Source organism: Neopelma chrysocephalum, unplaced genomic scaffold (assembly GCF_003984885.1).
Source record: "Neopelma chrysocephalum unplaced genomic scaffold, ASM398488v2 Primary Assembly neopelma1_44, whole genome shotgun sequence".
In the NCBI taxonomy this organism is placed as follows: domain Eukaryota; kingdom Metazoa; phylum Chordata; class Aves; order Passeriformes; family Pipridae; genus Neopelma; species Neopelma chrysocephalum.
In genome coordinates this window covers 18,448,997-18,465,663 of record NW_020897703.1, presented here as the reverse complement: position 1 = coordinate 18,465,663, position 16,667 = coordinate 18,448,997, and the positions used below count along the sequence as shown (strand labels likewise).

Below are 16,667 nucleotides of genomic sequence, written 5' to 3'. Positions count from 1 at the left end.
TTCTACAGCATGAATCCTGTAGTAATGGTATCTGTGAGCAAAGCCCTGCTTATACATTCAGTCAAGCAGAATCCACAAGGCTGCTTGTAGCAGAATCATCTGTGACCTCCACAGCATCATGCCATTAATAGCAAGGCTTGGTCTGGGTCAAACAAAAGCAGGGCAGGCTTAATAGGAGAGGAAATGAGGTGGATGCGCTCGGCTGGCCTCATCCCCACATGCTCCTACTGTAATTATAGCCTTGTGCAGCTCAGCTCCTTCATTCAGCAATCTTGCCGCCAGGACTGCATTTCTCATGACCGAGGTGTAAAAGCCACACACAGACACATTTTGGCCCCAAGCGAACCAGCAGCAGCATAAAGAGAGCAGAGGCAGGGAACCTCAGCTTGTTGCTGCCGGGAGCTGGATGTGTGGCCTGGGATGTGGCAGGGAAGGGAAGGAAGGGTTGGGCTGAGGGAACAAGACCAGGACCGCTATCTGCAGAGAAAGCTGGAGATACCTTATTATTGGTCTGTCAGCACAGCCAAGTGCAGATGGAGCTGGTAGAAGGTCCCAGCTAATGCTGGCCCCAGTGACGCAGCTCGGGAGGGTACTTCAGAGGCCAAGGGGTGGCACGTGGTCACAGTGGGATGAATGTTCCCAGCATCCACCCTCTGGGACCATCTGCTCCAGCTCTCTGCTCTTGCACTCAGGCTGAAAATGAAGACGACATCCTGTTTTCCTGATCTACAGAGAAAGGGTGGCCCTGAAGGGCATTCCTGTGCATGGATGGGATAAGAAGCTTTTCCCACTGTGATCAGACTAAGCAAGGGTGTAGCCACCCTTGGCCTGAGCTCTGTAGCGTGTGCATGCAGCACTGCACATTGCAATGAGACAGGCTCACTGCTGCTGCTGGTTGAAATGAGACAGTAGACAGCAGGGTGCCCAGGACAGATAAACACTCCCCACCCCACATTGTTGCCCCCTACGAGGAGTGCTCCCCCTCACGCTCCTGCTCTCTGGGGGAGCAGGTGCTGCAGTGCTTGGTGTGACCCTGTGAAAGCGTCTCCAGACATCCTTAATCACATTCCTCTGGAGCAGGGACACATCTGGTACAAACATGATCCTGTCCCCAAGGAGCCTGGACTAATTCCTGTCGCAGAGCCTCAGAGCAGCCCCAGGCAAGGAGGGCTTCAGCATCACCATCGTCACCTTGCAGGGGATGGGCTGGAGGAGAGGTCCCCAGCTTTGTGCGCCGAGTTCAAGCAGTCCAAGCCTGAGCTGGCCTTGCCAGATCCTACCCAAGTCTGAGCTGTGGCCAAGCTACCCACAGACTGGGAATGGGAGAAGAGAGGAACTGCTGTTTTCAAGAGTTGATTTATATGATTTCAAGGAATTGTGAAACTGGAACAGGGAGAGGGCCAGAGCTGCGGGGCCAGTGTGCACCCTACCATGTGTACTGTGTGTCCCCTTCCCCTTGTATGTGTGCAGTCTATGTCAGGAGAGTGCCTCGGCGTCCGGTGGTCTGCCGGGGTCTGGCCACGGGCATCATGCTTGTTTTCTGACTGCTGCTTCTCAGTAGTTCTTCCCCTTTGGAGAAGGGGTCTCTCCTGGCTGTCCTGTGCTTTGGGCAAGGGGGGATTTGGTGGCCCTAGCAAAGCAGCAGGGCCTGGCAGTTGGGGCTGCAATGGTGGCGATGCATAGCAGAGCACGGGTGCCCTCCTCCTTAATCTGTGCCTCCCTATGCCCTCGGTTGGGTCCAATGTACTCTGGCTCTGCTGCTGACTCTCCCAAATGAGATCATCCCAGGAATGATGGTGGAGGAAATCAGTCCCCTACCCTACGAGAACAGCTCTGATGAGCCACTGGGGAGGTGACACCTGCAGCCAAGGTGTCACAGCTCGTTCCCTCACAGGCAATGGGAGAGCAAGTCTGGCAGATGCTCACCACCCGCAGTGGCAGCATACTGGCCTGCCCGCCTCCCAGCCATGTGCCAGACCCGTGGCAGAAGAGGAAATTAAGATATTGTCTGGTGTCCAGGAGGAATTCCTGCCTCGGCTTGTTCCTGCCAGTCCTCTGCCGACCTTCCCTCAGTGTGGAAAGCCCAGCAGGAAGCTGACTCATTGTCTGCTACCGCCACGGCTGGGTGCGGGGCCCTGCTGCCTGCAGCATCAGAGGGCTGCTCCTTTCATGGATGCAGGGATAGCTCATGGCCCAGACCCACAGGCACCTGTCTGCCATGGCTCTCCTCTACCAGAGCCCAGCTCTCTTCTGACAAAGGAAAACAGCCATGGCACTCTGGTTACTGTGACATCTGCAGCTGGGCTGACAGGAGGGCTGGGAGTTCACTGCGTTGGTGACATTGCTGTCAAATACAAGAGCAGCACTGCTGTGCCAGGCTTGGGGCAGGAGGCAGCCCCAAGGTGGGGGGAGGAGGGCGGGCTGATGGGCTAGAGAGGGATTCTGGGCTTGTCCTGCACAGTGGAGCCCATGCCAACCCTTACTGATTTCTTTGTGCTCATCACGTTGCTGATTCGTCCAATAGCTCCTGTTGAGGTGCCAGACGTGGTGGTGGCAGTGTCTGGGCCAGCTAGTGATAGCAAGTCAGCAATCATCTGCTTATCAAGGCTCTGTTAAGAAGCAGATGGTTGTAGCCACCCCTTCCCAGGAAATGCACCTAAAGCTAGTTAGGAAACAGTTCAGACATTGCAGTTTCCATGTGGGCAGTATGAATGTAGGACTAGTGCTTTAATCCTCTAACAGAAAGGAACACATATCAGCTGTTAAGTTTCTTGTCAAGATTCTTGCTACCTTTTCTACCAGGCTAATAGAGCCCAGGGCTTACAGCATCAGTCACTGCTGCTCCCTTTATGGAATCCAATGTTTATTGCCTGAATAGTTTGTAAAGTTACTTTGTTCTAAGGACCGAGTCAAGCCACCTTCTACTTCCCTCTTAGAAGGTGTCAGTTGACAGTGTTAATACTAAAAACCTTGCGTTTTGAAAGGTAGGACTCTTACTTCACCCTGAACAGGAACCATGGCCAAAGTTTTTCCAGAGAAGCCTGGGAGGCGACGTCTGGTGCTGGAGATGCCTGCTGGTGGAAACTGCTGGCAGGCAGGCAGATAGAGGAGAAAGGTGATCCTCAACTTTCCTGTGGCTATGAGGAGCTCCATGGCTCCCTGGTGACCAGCCAGAATGGAGAAACTGAACAGCCAAAACTGTCTGCAGAAGCAGCAATAGCGGAGGAACTGTTCTCTTATGAGGAGAAAGCTGGCTGTGGCAGAAACAGCCTGACAACAAATGTGTGGCTTTAAGGAGGACTGTCAAGGACACATCACTGTGAGTTGATCTAATCCCCTTCTCTAACACGGTAATTGGCCTTGTGGATAGAAGTATTAGATGTGAGATAAGGACTGCAGTTAGGCTTCTGGCACTGTCTTGCATGATGTTTTCATAAGGCAGGGAAAGTGGTAGAGATTAAACTAATCCAGCACAAGTACAAAAGAGGCTGGATAGTCATGGCTAGGACAGATCTCAGTGACTTGGTATCAAAACGGAAGGACACATTGACAGTGACTCATATATCAGGAAACTTTACTCAAAGGTCCAGATAGTGAAGGTGGAAGAGCGGTGGGGGTGGTCATCACAGGTTAGGCAGTGGCTGAAGTCTTGAGTTGGATGTTGGACAAGATACTGTCAGCTACCTCAGAATGCTCTCTGTGTTTTAAGTAGTTAAAAATCTCACATTATTAACCAAAATAATAATAATTTAAAAAAAACCTTCCCCTAGCCTCTTCCATTAGATCTGCTTTCTTTCAGAATAAAGAAATAATTTCTGATGGCAAGAAATACCTTCACAGTGCATTTGTGAACTATGATCTGGCCACACTTCGATCTGTGATCAAGTTCTATCTTTGAACTATGATCTGGACAAACTTTGCCCAACCTCTTGCTCTTCACCAGCTGTTCCAGATCTCAGAGACATCATTCTGAAGCTCTATCAGAATTCCTGTTAACGGTCCTGTTAACGTGCTATGACGGTCTGGTGAAGGGAACCCCAAACCCCAAATGTTTGTTATTCCAGATGACATTAGTTCCCCATACAAAGATCCACACGTGGCTGCTGTGGCTGTGTACAGCAGTGGTCCCCCGTCCCCGCTGCGTGTCCGTGGGTGACACCGGCCTCTCGGGCCCTCCCAAACCCTTCTCGGCACCCCACTCTCGAGGCGCAGGCTGGTCCCCAGACAGTCTAACCCCGCTCCTAAACGCTCCGGCACAAGCACGGCCCCGTCGCTGCCGCAGCGGCCGCGCTCCCCGCGCCCCGGGGCGGGCGGAGCGGGGCGGAGCGGGCGGCCCGGCCGCTCCCGCTGCCCGCGGCCGGCGAGGCGGAGCCAGAGCGGAGCGGGGCCGGAGAGCCGTGCCCGCCCGGCCGCGGCGATGCGGCGCTGAGAGCGGCGGCAGCGCTCCCGCGGGCGGCACCGCCGATGGACGCCTCTCTGCGCCAGGTGGGCAGCGGCGGGACGGGGACGGCGGCCGAGCTGGTCCCTGCTCGGGGATGGGAGAGGGGGGACCGGGTGGAGGCCGGCCGGCAGGATCGGGTCCCGGGGCGAGTCGGGCACCGGGGTGCCGCGCCCCGCGCCAGGAGCGTCCCCGAGGCCGTGGGACGCTGCGCTCCCCGCGGGCCTCGCCGCGCCCCCGCTGCCCCCTCGCCGAGGTGGTCCCGGTTGCACTTTCTCTGGAGCGCTAGGATGCGGCAGGTTTTGTCCCCGAGCGCTCCCCAGCCCGCCGCGGCACCGGGCAAGTCCGTGCGAGGGGCTGAAGGGGTTGCGAGAGCCGGAGCATGAGCGATGCGTGGTCCCGGCAAAGCCGGCCGAGGGCTGCTTGCGGGAGGAGAGGGTTTGTCGCATGATAGTCATGGCTGCCCAGAGCCGGCTCTTTAATCCTCTGGAGCGACTTCAGGGTCCAGAGCCTGCTCCTGCCTGCGTGTGCGTGTCACGGCGCGGCTGTCGGCCGGGGCACCGGGCCGGTGAGGGGCCGGGCAGCGTGCGATGGGAGTCCCCTGCCCCTCTGTGCTCCTGCCCAGTCACCGTCACGCCGGCGGGCAGAACGGCTGCTCAGCAGCCGGACTCGTACCTGTTAGTCGCGGGCTCTGGTCCCTGCCTGGCCGCGGTGCCCTCGCCGCTGTGCACACAGCCGTGCGGGGCAATGTGATGACGGGGGCAGCGAGTGACTGAACGCGAGGGGCCAGGTGCCGTGCACAGCCCGGACTCCCCGAAATTCTCTCTTGCCCTTTTCCTTGCCTGAGCGTGCACAGGTTTCTAGCCCAGCCTGGTGATTCCTTTGGTTGTGAGGGGCAGGTGGGTGCAAGGCCGGGGCAGCCCTTGCTGGCCCCGTGGGTGACAGCGGGCGCCTGTGGCACTGGCAGTGGGCATGGCAGGCACTGTGGGGTGACAGGGCCATCCTAAGGTCTGCGTCTGAGGTTTGAAAGCCTCCTGTTCGGGGCAACAGACATCTGCCCCCTCTAACCCCCGGATGGTTTCCAGGCTATTAACCCCAGTGTCTGGCTTTGCGAGTCATGGCTTAGCGGTGGGGAGCTAGCAGCCCCTCCCGAGCAGCCCGTAGTCAGTGGGTTGAAGCAGCTAATGGGCTCAGGCCTGCCCCCTCCCTGGTGAAGTACTTTTTTTATCAGAACAGATGTTTTCCCAGATCTGGCCCCAGCGAGGAAGGAGTGGCTGCCCTGGGGCTGTGAGGCTGGGGCTGCCCCGCGGCATGCGCAGCAGCACATCGCCCAGCATCCTTCAGCCATTAACTGATTAACCTGCTGCTCCTGGAAGCCTGGGCCATCTGTATCCAATCAGATGAAGGCCAGGGTTTCCCAAAGGGCTATTTCACCAGAGCATTTTTGCCCATCCCTCTGTCAGGAGGAACCTCTTGCAACAGGAGTAGCCACCGAGAAGCCTGAAGCCTGAAGCACCTGATGGGAGTGGGAGCTGGAAAGGGGATGCACAGAGGTGCATGTCTCTGCAAGTAGCACCCATCAGAGAACTGTCTACTATGTCCAGCTCTACTTGTCCAGGCATGATTCTGCCTCTATCTAGAGAAACAGGGATTTCCAGGGAAGGACTCAGGGACAGTCCTGAAGCCAAAGTCTCTCTAAGAGTCCCACATCTATTGTAAATCACAGGCTGGAGAGCTGGGGTGAGCATGTATGGGAAAGCATCAAGCTTTATGTTGCAGGAAAGGCCGTGGGGGTGGGAAAGAGGGAATGCTTCCCCAGAGTGGGAATGTTTGGCATTTGCTGCACCCCAGCCACTCTTCCTCTTTCTCAACAGGGGGTGGGGGGGTTTCTTGGTGGGAGGGAAAGCCTGAATAGAAGGGAGTTGCTTCACCTCTTTCTGCAGCAGCAGCAAATGAGCTTGTCCCAGGGGATGCATGTCGTCTCCTACAAGGAATAGCTTAAACTCCAGCATGCCGTTGGTCTTGCCTTAGCAGGCTCCCATGCTGTGCTTGCAGCATTTAGATACCATGCTCAGCAATGTGAGGGGTAGGTGGGGATGCCACGGGTCTTCACAGCACCCCTGGTTCCCCCTTCAGCAAGCTGTAGACCAAAGGAGTTCCTATTCTTTGAAATTTATCTATGATAAGTGGCTTAGTGATGGGTTCAACCTACTTATCATCCAGGCTCTGCCAAAGGGGGAATAGTTTTGGCCAGTTGTGCCAACTTGACACTACTGAAGGGATTCCCATGTGCCGTGCCCTCCTCTGCCTGCAGATCCCAGGGACAGCGAGCTGGCAGGGTGTGTGCTGCCACCACTGTTCCCCTACAGTGTCCCAGGTGGGCCAGATTAGAAAGACTTCATCCTCAGCAAGTGGTACAGCACAAAGATGTGTGCCTCTGCCATCTGAGGTCTGCTGTGCAGCATGTCTCAGAGATGTGATGAATGATGCCTTTGCTCCAGACGGGTCTGAGTGGAGGAGCCGAGACAGTGTGTGTGCTCCACCATCTCCTTTCTTGGCTGCTGCAGCAAGTCCTGTGCCCAGGCAGGGAGGAGGGGCCCTGGAGGCCAGGGCTGTGGCATGGTGACAGATGATGGTTTCCCTGTGTGTCTGGAGTGTGGGCAGGATGTGGGGTGACACAGAGGATATGACTCGCTCTCCAATTCTCCCCCAAGGAGCAGGAATGTCATGGCCAGAGTTAAAGGAGACACTTCTCCCATCCTGTCCTTCTGTACTCCAGTTGGAGTGACCAGCCAGCACGGTCCCATTGTCAGCCTGCACTGACCAGCAGCATCCAGTGGAGTCACAGGTGCTGTTCTCCTTCTCACGTGCCACTGGCCTAGAAATGCTGACATTTTAAGCATTTTCCTCATTGCTCTTGCAACACGACAGACAGTTTTCCTCATTGCTCTTTTTGTGAAATCCAAAGCTTTTCTTCTGTGTTGTAAAATAAATCCCCTGAAGTTCTTAAGCTTTCTCACATGCAGAGAGAAAGGCAGGGGGATTCTGTGCTCATGTCCTGCATGGCTGTGATGGTCAGAATTGTCCTCTGTACAGCTGTCATGGTCTTCACTTATTGTTCCGCATCCTTCCCATCTTTCTCTGACTATAGCCCTTCTTTTCTTTTGGCCTGGGACATCTGCCATGGAGGTAGGGAGAGGAGCCATCTCCCCCAGGGACACACGCAGACCAGGGGGAAGTCTCAGAGTCAAGTCTGTGGAGGGGCACAAAGGTTACCCAAGTTGCCACCATGCGTGCATCTGAGCTGCTTTCTTGGCCCCAGACTGAAGTGGGAAGCAATCAACTCTGCCAGGTTTCTTTTGGTCTGGCAGCTTTGCCCCAACTGCTGACTACCTGATACAAGTGGGAAGTGCCTGGCTACTTCACAAAGCCATCGGCGAGTCTGAAAAGTGTGGCCCTTTGCCAACCACATGACACTCGACTGTATTCGCTGTCCTTCAGGTGTCTAATGGCTCCTTAGTCCCAGTGTAAACTCATGTGTGTAAATATTTGCAGGCAGGGTACATGGGTAAGGAGAAGAACTGAAGGGACTTGACAGTGAAAGCATCTTTGCAGTGTGGAGCCTACCTGATCCATGGGTGCAGCAGGTACAGGACTGGTCTGATTTTTGGTTGCACATGAGATTCTCACCAGCTTTGGGCTCTTGTTTGAAGCTGTCTGGCTACATCATTCAGAGACCAGTGTCTGAGGGAGCCCAGATTGTGCTGAGTGGGAAGGGTTTATACATGGCATGCTGGATTAGGTTTCTCAACAGCTTGGTTTGCCCTTCCCATGCTCCCTGCAGTTGGGAGAAGGTGGAGTTCCTGTGAGAGAGGAGCCTGGCCGGATGTCCTGGAGAATCTATCTAGAGACTCTTGTCTGAGATGAGGGAAATGGTTCAGCTGACTTGGATGACACTGACCATGAGTGATGTGCTGTCTTCACAGATAAAAGAGAGCTGAGTCCCCATGTGTTAACAACCATTGGCTTAGGAAAATGCCATCTTGGAAAGAAAAGGTACATAGAGCATCATCTTCTTTATCAGTGAGGCTGCTCTTTAAAGGGGTATTCCAACAAAGCCTCTCTTCTCCCCTCAGGAACACGTGCTTGGTCAACTTTCACTGACAACCTCCTCTTAGTCTACTGAGAGTATTGTGACCTCTTAGAAAAGAAGACCAAAGAGATTGGGAAGAGGCAGAAATTCTGACTATTACATCCATCCTTTGTATGTAATGCTCTCTGTGTCAATACAAAAGAAAGCAATTCCTCTCTGTTTAATTAATCACTGTAGTTCAGCCAGAAGGAAGTACCACTGTCCTTGAAGATATCCATGGGGCTAGTGTAGCATGGATATTCTGAGATGCAGAATCGTCTGTCCCAGCTGCATCTCCTCCAAACCATTTGGAGTGATAAAGAAGCAGATGTAGGACACGAGGTTTCGACTGACGTGTTCTGGAGCAGAAATTGCAGGGAAGAAAGCTCTTGTGCCAAAGGTGACATGGAGAAGTGTGTGGTGGAAGAGAGAGAGTCCTGCTAGCTCCCTCCTTAGGGCATTCATCTGGAGCCAGGCTGCATGAGCTGTGACCTTGTCAGATCCCATCAGCAGCAAGAGGGTGGGCTGGCGCAGGCTCTTGATGAGAGTCTCCCCGTGAAGGATGCCAGGTTGCCCTGGGCCAGGCTACAGCTGCCCCATCATGGTCTCCAAAACCACCTTGTTCTGTTCTGGTTTCACTTCTTGCGACAGTTTTATTTAACATAATAATCACAAATGTTTCTCAATTTCTTGTTTCCTATTTTGCTTTAAGGAGAATCTGCAAGCTATTTAAATGTGATCATTAAGACTGAAACTTGTGAGAGTTTGGGTTTCCTGGTTATCCTCCAGTTACCCTAAACTCTGCAGTTCTGCCTCCTCATTTTCATCTGAGATTGCCCCCAGTTCAGCAGTGCTGTAGAGCCAAGTACCAGGAAAAACACCTACAGATGGCCTGTCTGCCATACAGCACTTGGCACAGTGTCCAGGGGACTCTGAGGTCCTGTCATTAGAAATGCAATAATTATTTCAGCAACTGAACTGGTGGTGGGGCCTCTCATAGGTACAGTGACCAGCATATTCAGTGAGAAGGTGGAAATTAGGGTTAGGACCAGGGTGGTGTATTAGTCCTGCTTATTCCTGTTACCTGTGTCTTGAGCCAATGATGAAGATTTGGCTGAATCACGCTTTCTGGAAAGGCTTCTTATTTCTGAAGGATACCCCGCTTTTTGCAGTTTCTTCAAGTGGTTATGCAACCTTGTTTTAAAATAAATCCTGCTTCATTTCTAAAGTGTCTGGCAGATCCATCCGGTTTTGGGTCCTACTTTTCTTCTGCTTCATGAGAGTCATTTTGTCCCAAATAACTTCTCTGTCTGCAAAAAATTATTCTCTGTCACCAAGTTGCCTCTGGGTTGCTGGCAAAGGTGAGCCAGGAGGTAGCAGAGCAGGGGTCTCAGTGCTGCTGACATCCGTGTCCTCTCAGCAGGGTGTGGTTATTTGAAGAGGAGAGGTTTGCAGCCCGTGCTGGGCCACACACTGCTCCCCCCTATCAGTGTCTGGGCTAGATAGGGCAGCCCTAGCCCTGGCAAATCTACATAATGACATTAGCATTTTCACAAGTACTTTTGCACTACAAGGGATCTTTCTGAATAGTAAAAATGACTGAGCCTTTTATGTTGTATCTGGAAGGCTTCTTTCTCACTCAAAGGATAAGTAAGCAGTAAACTTCCTTACTCCTGCTTATACATCCCAGACATGCATCAGCTCTTGTTTCAACCAAATGTCCTGGGAGTTTCTGCTGAGCAATTCACAATCCTCTTTGGGTCTGTGACTTTCCAGAAGACATTCCTCTGTTTGAAGTGCTCCTTGCATTCCTTCTCTCCTGATGATGACCTTTCTGTTTGGCTGTACTTTAATCCCCTTTTTTTCAAACAAGTGGGCTGTGGAATTCACACTGCTCTGATGGTCTCATCCTTGTGGGTACTTACTTATCTACCAGATGTTGGCATCTGCTAGTACTGTCAGTGCTACTTTTGATTTTAGGTCCCTGATGAGAATACGAAATAGTACTGACCCTGTCACTGCAGATATTTGTTAGAAACTCCCTCAATTAGTTGTGATTTTCCCTGTGCATAACAACAGTTTTGAGATCCCTTCGCTGCTGTTTGCTCAAGAACTGACTTTTACTAGAATACTGTGTTCTACATGTGCAATGCCAGGAGAGTCAATCACTGTCCTAGTTATCTCTTATGCTTGGATGCTGAGGAAGGACTCTTTTTGACTACACTTCTTTCTACATGTTGACTGGCACTGGACAATGATTAAAGCCAGAGTATCCTTAAGATGAAACAGCTGAGAGCAAAATCTCTGTATTTTCCCTGGGGTCCTCAGACTAAGCAACACATGGTTACTTGGGATAATCCTGCTATCACTCCCATTTAGGCTCTGACCCTTTCAATCCCTTGGAATTTCCTCAGTATTACCAGATTTATAAAAAATTAATATCAGTTGGTGAGAAACTTTATTGGACAGATCTCTGGGAACTCTTCGACCTGTTGATTTTTAAAATGTTTTATGTCCTTTTCATTTACTAATGTATGGGAAAGCACGTCAGCATTGCAGTGTGATGCAAGAGGGGTGCTTTCCAGGGATATTTGTTAAAAACTTTTGCATATCTGCATCATTACTCATAGTACTGCCATCCACATCTAGTAGTTGGATGCTGCTACTATCACACGTATGATTTTAGCTAGTAGCACCCAGCGATTTTAGAAAACAGTGAAATATGGACTCTTCTGTCTTCACTGTCTCCCACCTTCTTTCTTACATGGGTTGTTTCCCCAGTTTTTCCCCACATTCACTCTTATTTCAGATGGACTGACAGTGAATTCCAGCTCAGAGGCACTCCACTTGCTCTCTGTGTGGTGTTTGAGGGAAGGACACTCAGGACGATCAGACACCAGGAAAATGTCTCACGTGAAGAGTTTAAAGAACCTGAGATTAGTTTATTAGTGAAATGACAAATAGGGGGAGACATGGCAAAAGAGCAGAAAATAATGGATGAGACAGAGAAGGTGGATTGAACTCCTCTGTTCCTCTACCTCTGACCGCAAGAAAAATGGATTTTCTGCTTCACAGTGATGAGACTGGTTTAAAAGCGTACGTTTCTGTATAATGTGTGAGTAGGTGGTGGAACTCCACAAGGCAAGGAATTATTGAAATAAAGGTTGTGGCAAGATACAAAAAGATATTGGACATAATCCCAAATTATGCATAAACATTGCGAAAGAAATACTGTTTCAGGGCTCTCATCCGAGATTTTTACAAAAGGCATTGCATTGTGGCTTCTTGAGGCTGGAGTCTCTGTGACAGACTGTTGTATCCTCATGGCTTCCTGAGGCCCTGAGCTCCAGTTTGTGAACCTTGAAGATTTCTCCACTGCTCATCAGCCCAGCCTCACCCTTGAAGCCATAGGCTGAATTTGAGAGAGGGAGGGAACTGCCAGCAAGCTGTGTCACTGTGTATTTGGTGGCAAGAGGGAGAGGAGACCCAAAGCAATGTCCCTGTTGAGAGCAGGGCAGGAATACCTTTTCACTTGCTCTGTTTGGAGCTGCAGGCTGGTCAGTAACAGTTTTGCTAGGGCCAGGCTGGGCTTTAGCATATGCCATGTTGCCTCCTTTCTTTCAGGGCTACAGAGAAGATGTGGGAAAGCCACTGTTGCTGTGATGTGACAGGGAATACACATCTGTAACATGCACATGTGAGTAACATGCCTAGGGAACAACATTGTTTTAATTCAAGTTTTAGGTGGGGAAGAGCTTATTGAGAAGGCAATATGAACTTAATTAAATTTAGTTGAGTTTTATGAACTAAATTTAGTATGCATTTTCAAGGCTGGTGAGAAGTTCTCAGGCAGTTGCAAAACCCTGTAGGACTCTTGCTTCAGCTGAGAAGGGGAGTGACTCCACTGCCCCAGTGGAATAGCAGGGGGCAGCTGATCTTAAACTGAGCCTTGAGAGAGCATACAGTGAAGTCACACCTGCCTCCTCTCTGTGCACCTTATGCTCATGGCAAAGGGCAGCCCTGAAGTAGTAGAAACAGTTGGGGATTCACTCCCTCCACTCCCAGGGAGAGGAGTTGGTGTGGTTGCTATAGCTGGGTAGTTGCTTCTTTGAGAAGATCAAGAATTACCTCCAAGGACCAGGCATTTCCTGGGAGATATTTGAAGTTGGGAGATGTGCTGGAGAGTGAGAAGCTGTGCAGCAGCCAAACTGGAGGAGGAGAGAGGAACAGAACAGATGGGAGGGGGAGGCGAAAGGGGAGTGGGAAGCAGTGCACATACATCAGTGACCAGAAGTGACAAACTGCTCTTAGATGATTTAAAATGCACAGACCTTTTCCTGATATTGCTATTCTGCAAAGCTGCTGGCAGACTGAGGGCTTTGCTCCTTAATTAGTGAGGAATGGGGCTGCTAATTGGCAAAATTAGAATGAGTCATGGGCTCACTCTAGGCTGCAGCTCTGGAGCAGCAGGACCCATGGCTGCAGTCTGTGCTCAGCTCTACAAGTTGTGCTGGCTTGCAGAGGCTGCCTAGGTTCAGTGGGCTGCTGTGTGGGAACCATGGGACTGGACAGGTGCAATCCAGTCCCTTTTTGCTCTACAGTGTCATCCTTGTGCCTTACAAGAAGTAGACTTTTGTTTCTGTTACCCCTGCTGCTGTTGAGGTTTTGTCCCTCTTCCCAGCTACTCCACATTGGCTTCTGCCAACTGAGCTGTTGTTGCTTCTGTCTCTCTTACCTGTGGTCTCCTGGGCTGCCCCTCCCTTTCAGCAGCTGGTCCAGGTTTTGCTGATCAGATATAACCCAGGAACTGACTGTATGGCTTCATTTCAGCCTGACATCAGAAAAACAGCAAGGTTGCATTCCTTACCATATGGGTCTAGGGTGTCAGGGACTCCCCCTCCCCACCAATATTATATCCATTAGCTAAGGCTCTTTATATCTGTTCTATCACTTATTCATGATCATCCAGATCAATCTGTTGAAAAGTGCATTTATTGAAACCTGATTCCGGCTTTGTCTGGATTGCAAGGGCCTTTCTAGCCCAGTCTCTGCCTCATGGTTTACAACCGCAAAGCCCACTGAGGAAAGAGAGCTGGCATAGCACAGTGCTGCAAGGAGAGTCTTTTCCAAGCCTAGGAGCATATGGATCCATCACCAGGAAAAACACAAGGTTTGGATGCCCAATACCCACTGAACAGCCTCAGTGTGCTAGGAGGACAAAGGTATGTTATGTATATAATACTTACAGTTGAAAACTTCTAACACCCGTGTAGATTTTTGTCTCAGACTCTCAGTGCAGGGGTGTACATTTTTGAGACCTCTCTGCCCCTTGCAGAATGGCTGATTGGGGATAGTTACCTAAATCAAGGCACTGCAAGAGCCTCTCATAGTATTGTGTTTGTAGGTACATCTGGAGGCTGAGACAGCCATGTTCATGCACAAATACAACATTAAAAACATCCTGTAATGGAAATAGCAGACAATTGTATGCTTGTTTCATACACTGAAAGATGTCTTCCTACCAAAAGTGCTTTTCCTCTCTGAATAACCCCTCGAAATTGATGCAGCCATTCTGGTTGTAGCCCCTGCTGAGCATGTTACTCCTAGGAGTTGTGTAGGTTTGTGCACAAGGAGGAATGGGATGTCTGAGTGCACTTGGAGAGAGGCAGCACTGCTTTCTCATCAAATTCAGCTGGGGCAGCTCATTCCTGCTTGTGTATGGGAAGAAGCCGTTTCCAGAAGAGAGAGGACATCCTGGGAGAACATGAAGATTCAAAATAAATAATATAATGGCCCATCTTCGCGAACGAAGATTTGGGGAAAGGTCTTTTTACCTTTCCAGCCTGCGCAATGGATTTTTTAGGTGAGACACAGCCTGCGCTGAACTGAGCCCACCCTTTAATCCTAAGGTTCATCTGCCGGGGCCAAGCAAGCTTGGACAATGGCAGTGAGGTCCTCAGGACGTATGTTTGTTTAGAGTGTCCTTCTCATAGATGGATGGCCACACAGGGCTAACGACCTCCATCAGGCCAGGAGACCGGGGAATCGAACCCGTGGTCGCAGCAGTGAAAGTCCTGCACGCTAACCACTAGGCCACCAGGGGTCTCTTGAAGATTCAAGGGTAGTTCAGAATACACAAATAAGAACTTGTTTCTGAAGAGTGGTACAGTTTTGGAGTAGGGGCTTTCTCAGGTCAATCTCTGAATGTGCCTCCTGCTGGGTTGGGAGGCTCTGGAGAGGCCAAGGCACATGCAGGTACAGAGTTCTGTATCTTGTTCTCTGGAACTTACCTTGCTGCCTTCAGTAGCTGAATAACTGATGAGGAGGATGTAGCTGGTGTCTATACACTCTGCTTTAATGTCTACTGCAGTAAGGGTTGTGCACTGCCATCTACCTCTATGCCCATTCCCTGGGTACAGCATGCAAGATCTCCCTTATTCTTTCCCTGCCAACACAGCATACTGCATCTGCTGAGATTAAGATACAGGCATGTGAATGTAAGAGAGAACTTCTGGTTTCAGACTTGTAAAAAAAGGCATAGAAGGCCAAATTAATCTGTGACTTCAATTGATTTCTTGATATCACGAATACCAGGAAATGTTATTTATTTCTGACTCTAGGATCATATTATATGAACAGAGAAAAATGACATCTTAGAGTTTACTGTCCATAGTGGAAGGCATCATGGTGCAACAGTGAGCCAGTACTGATGAAACACTGCTCCTTGTATGCAAGCAACTTTATTTTCTAAATTATAACCCCATGGTGTGTGATCAGTTTTCAGGGTTGTGCTTTGCTACACACTTTGTGGCAAGGCCAGTTCATGGACAGATTGTCATTGAGGATAGGAATGAGGATGCTGGTCTCAGAGTTTGTTTAACATCCGAGTGACCTACCCTTGATATAGGAACTCTAATATGTTACTAAGTTATTCGTCCTTTCAGTTCCTGCTGTTGTTGTTGCCTGTAAAACCAAAGCAAGACCCCTAATAAACTCCTGGTAAAAGAAGAACTGGGAGAGAACGAGCTATTCTCATTATATAATGGGCTTGGGTTGACTGTATGATCACTATTCAGCCAGCTGTATTTGATTGAAAGTGGTTACACAAAATCATCACTGGTTGATGTTACTATGCTGTCTATTGAGGTGTTATTTTCAAATTAGTGATTGCTCGTTTCACTTTGTTAAACTGTTTTGTCTCTGGATGAGGGTGAGACCTTCTATATCCCCAGTTGAAAGCTGAAGGGTTTTTACTAGAAGAGCAGGGTGTTCCCATCCCCTATGTTGCCTGCTGGGACTCCCCCGAGCCGGCAGGTCGCTGCTCTGCAGTGCTGGACAGTGCTTTGTGCAACTGCTCTTGCTTCTCCCATGGAAGTTCACCCTTGCTGACTGGCAGTTCATGGAAGTTTTCTGCTCAATTTAATCCTTTCAACTGATCAATGAGATGTGTGGTATTGGGGAAGAGGGGAGTGAAGAGAGAGCAGTCTCTTTGGTGTCGCCATCTGTTTCTGTATTTAGACAAGGTTCCTTGGGGAATTTCATGTTTAGAAAAAAAGGCTGGTGGAAGGAGATGCACGAAAACAAACTCGGCCTTCCAGGAAATGGGAGCTATGCTGGGCAGAAGTTACAATAATTATTTGCTTTGTGGTTCCTTTTCTGGCTGTATCAGCATGATGTTCCTTTTGGAAACAACATAACTGGTTGAATTTATTCTGCTAGGCAGAGGCAATTGCTGTTGTAAAAACAGCTACAACATCAAAGTAAACTGAAGTAAGTAGTTCTGGGCAGCTGAAATGCCACAGTGCCTGGTAGCTTCAGCGTGTTGCCTTCTAGTCCTTAACAGCACACAGAAGGATCTGCCATAAGCTTGTGGAGTATTATATAAAAGAACTACATCTCCTTTTAGGAGCATCTGTCAATGCTTTTGCACATGGACTTCTGCTGGGAAGGGGGTCTGGGTCAGTCTGGACTTTCAGATAATTTCTACGTGTTGAAGATACCAGAATGATCCCATTGTCTATCTCCCTTTTTTCCCCTTGAAATGGTATCTAATCAATAACAGTGTCCATACCCATGGAGTGTCACTTACTTGTGTGT

The 16,667-nt window shown here is 50.2% G+C and overlaps 1 protein-coding gene across 1 annotated transcript in view; it reads left to right on the top strand.

Moving 5' to 3' along the window:
- The first annotated feature begins 4,425 nt into the window (after positions 1-4,425).
- LOC113965397 (unconventional myosin-X-like) overlaps positions 4,426-16,667 on the top strand; it is a 91,652-nt gene continuing 79,410 nt past the window's right edge. Inside the window, exon 1 of the mRNA XM_027678773.1 lies at positions 4,426-4,485. Within this exon, the coding sequence (XP_027534574.1) occupies positions 4,465-4,485 (21 nt within the window). The 5' untranslated portion in view covers positions 4,426-4,464. The remainder of the gene's footprint in view (positions 4,486-16,667) is intronic.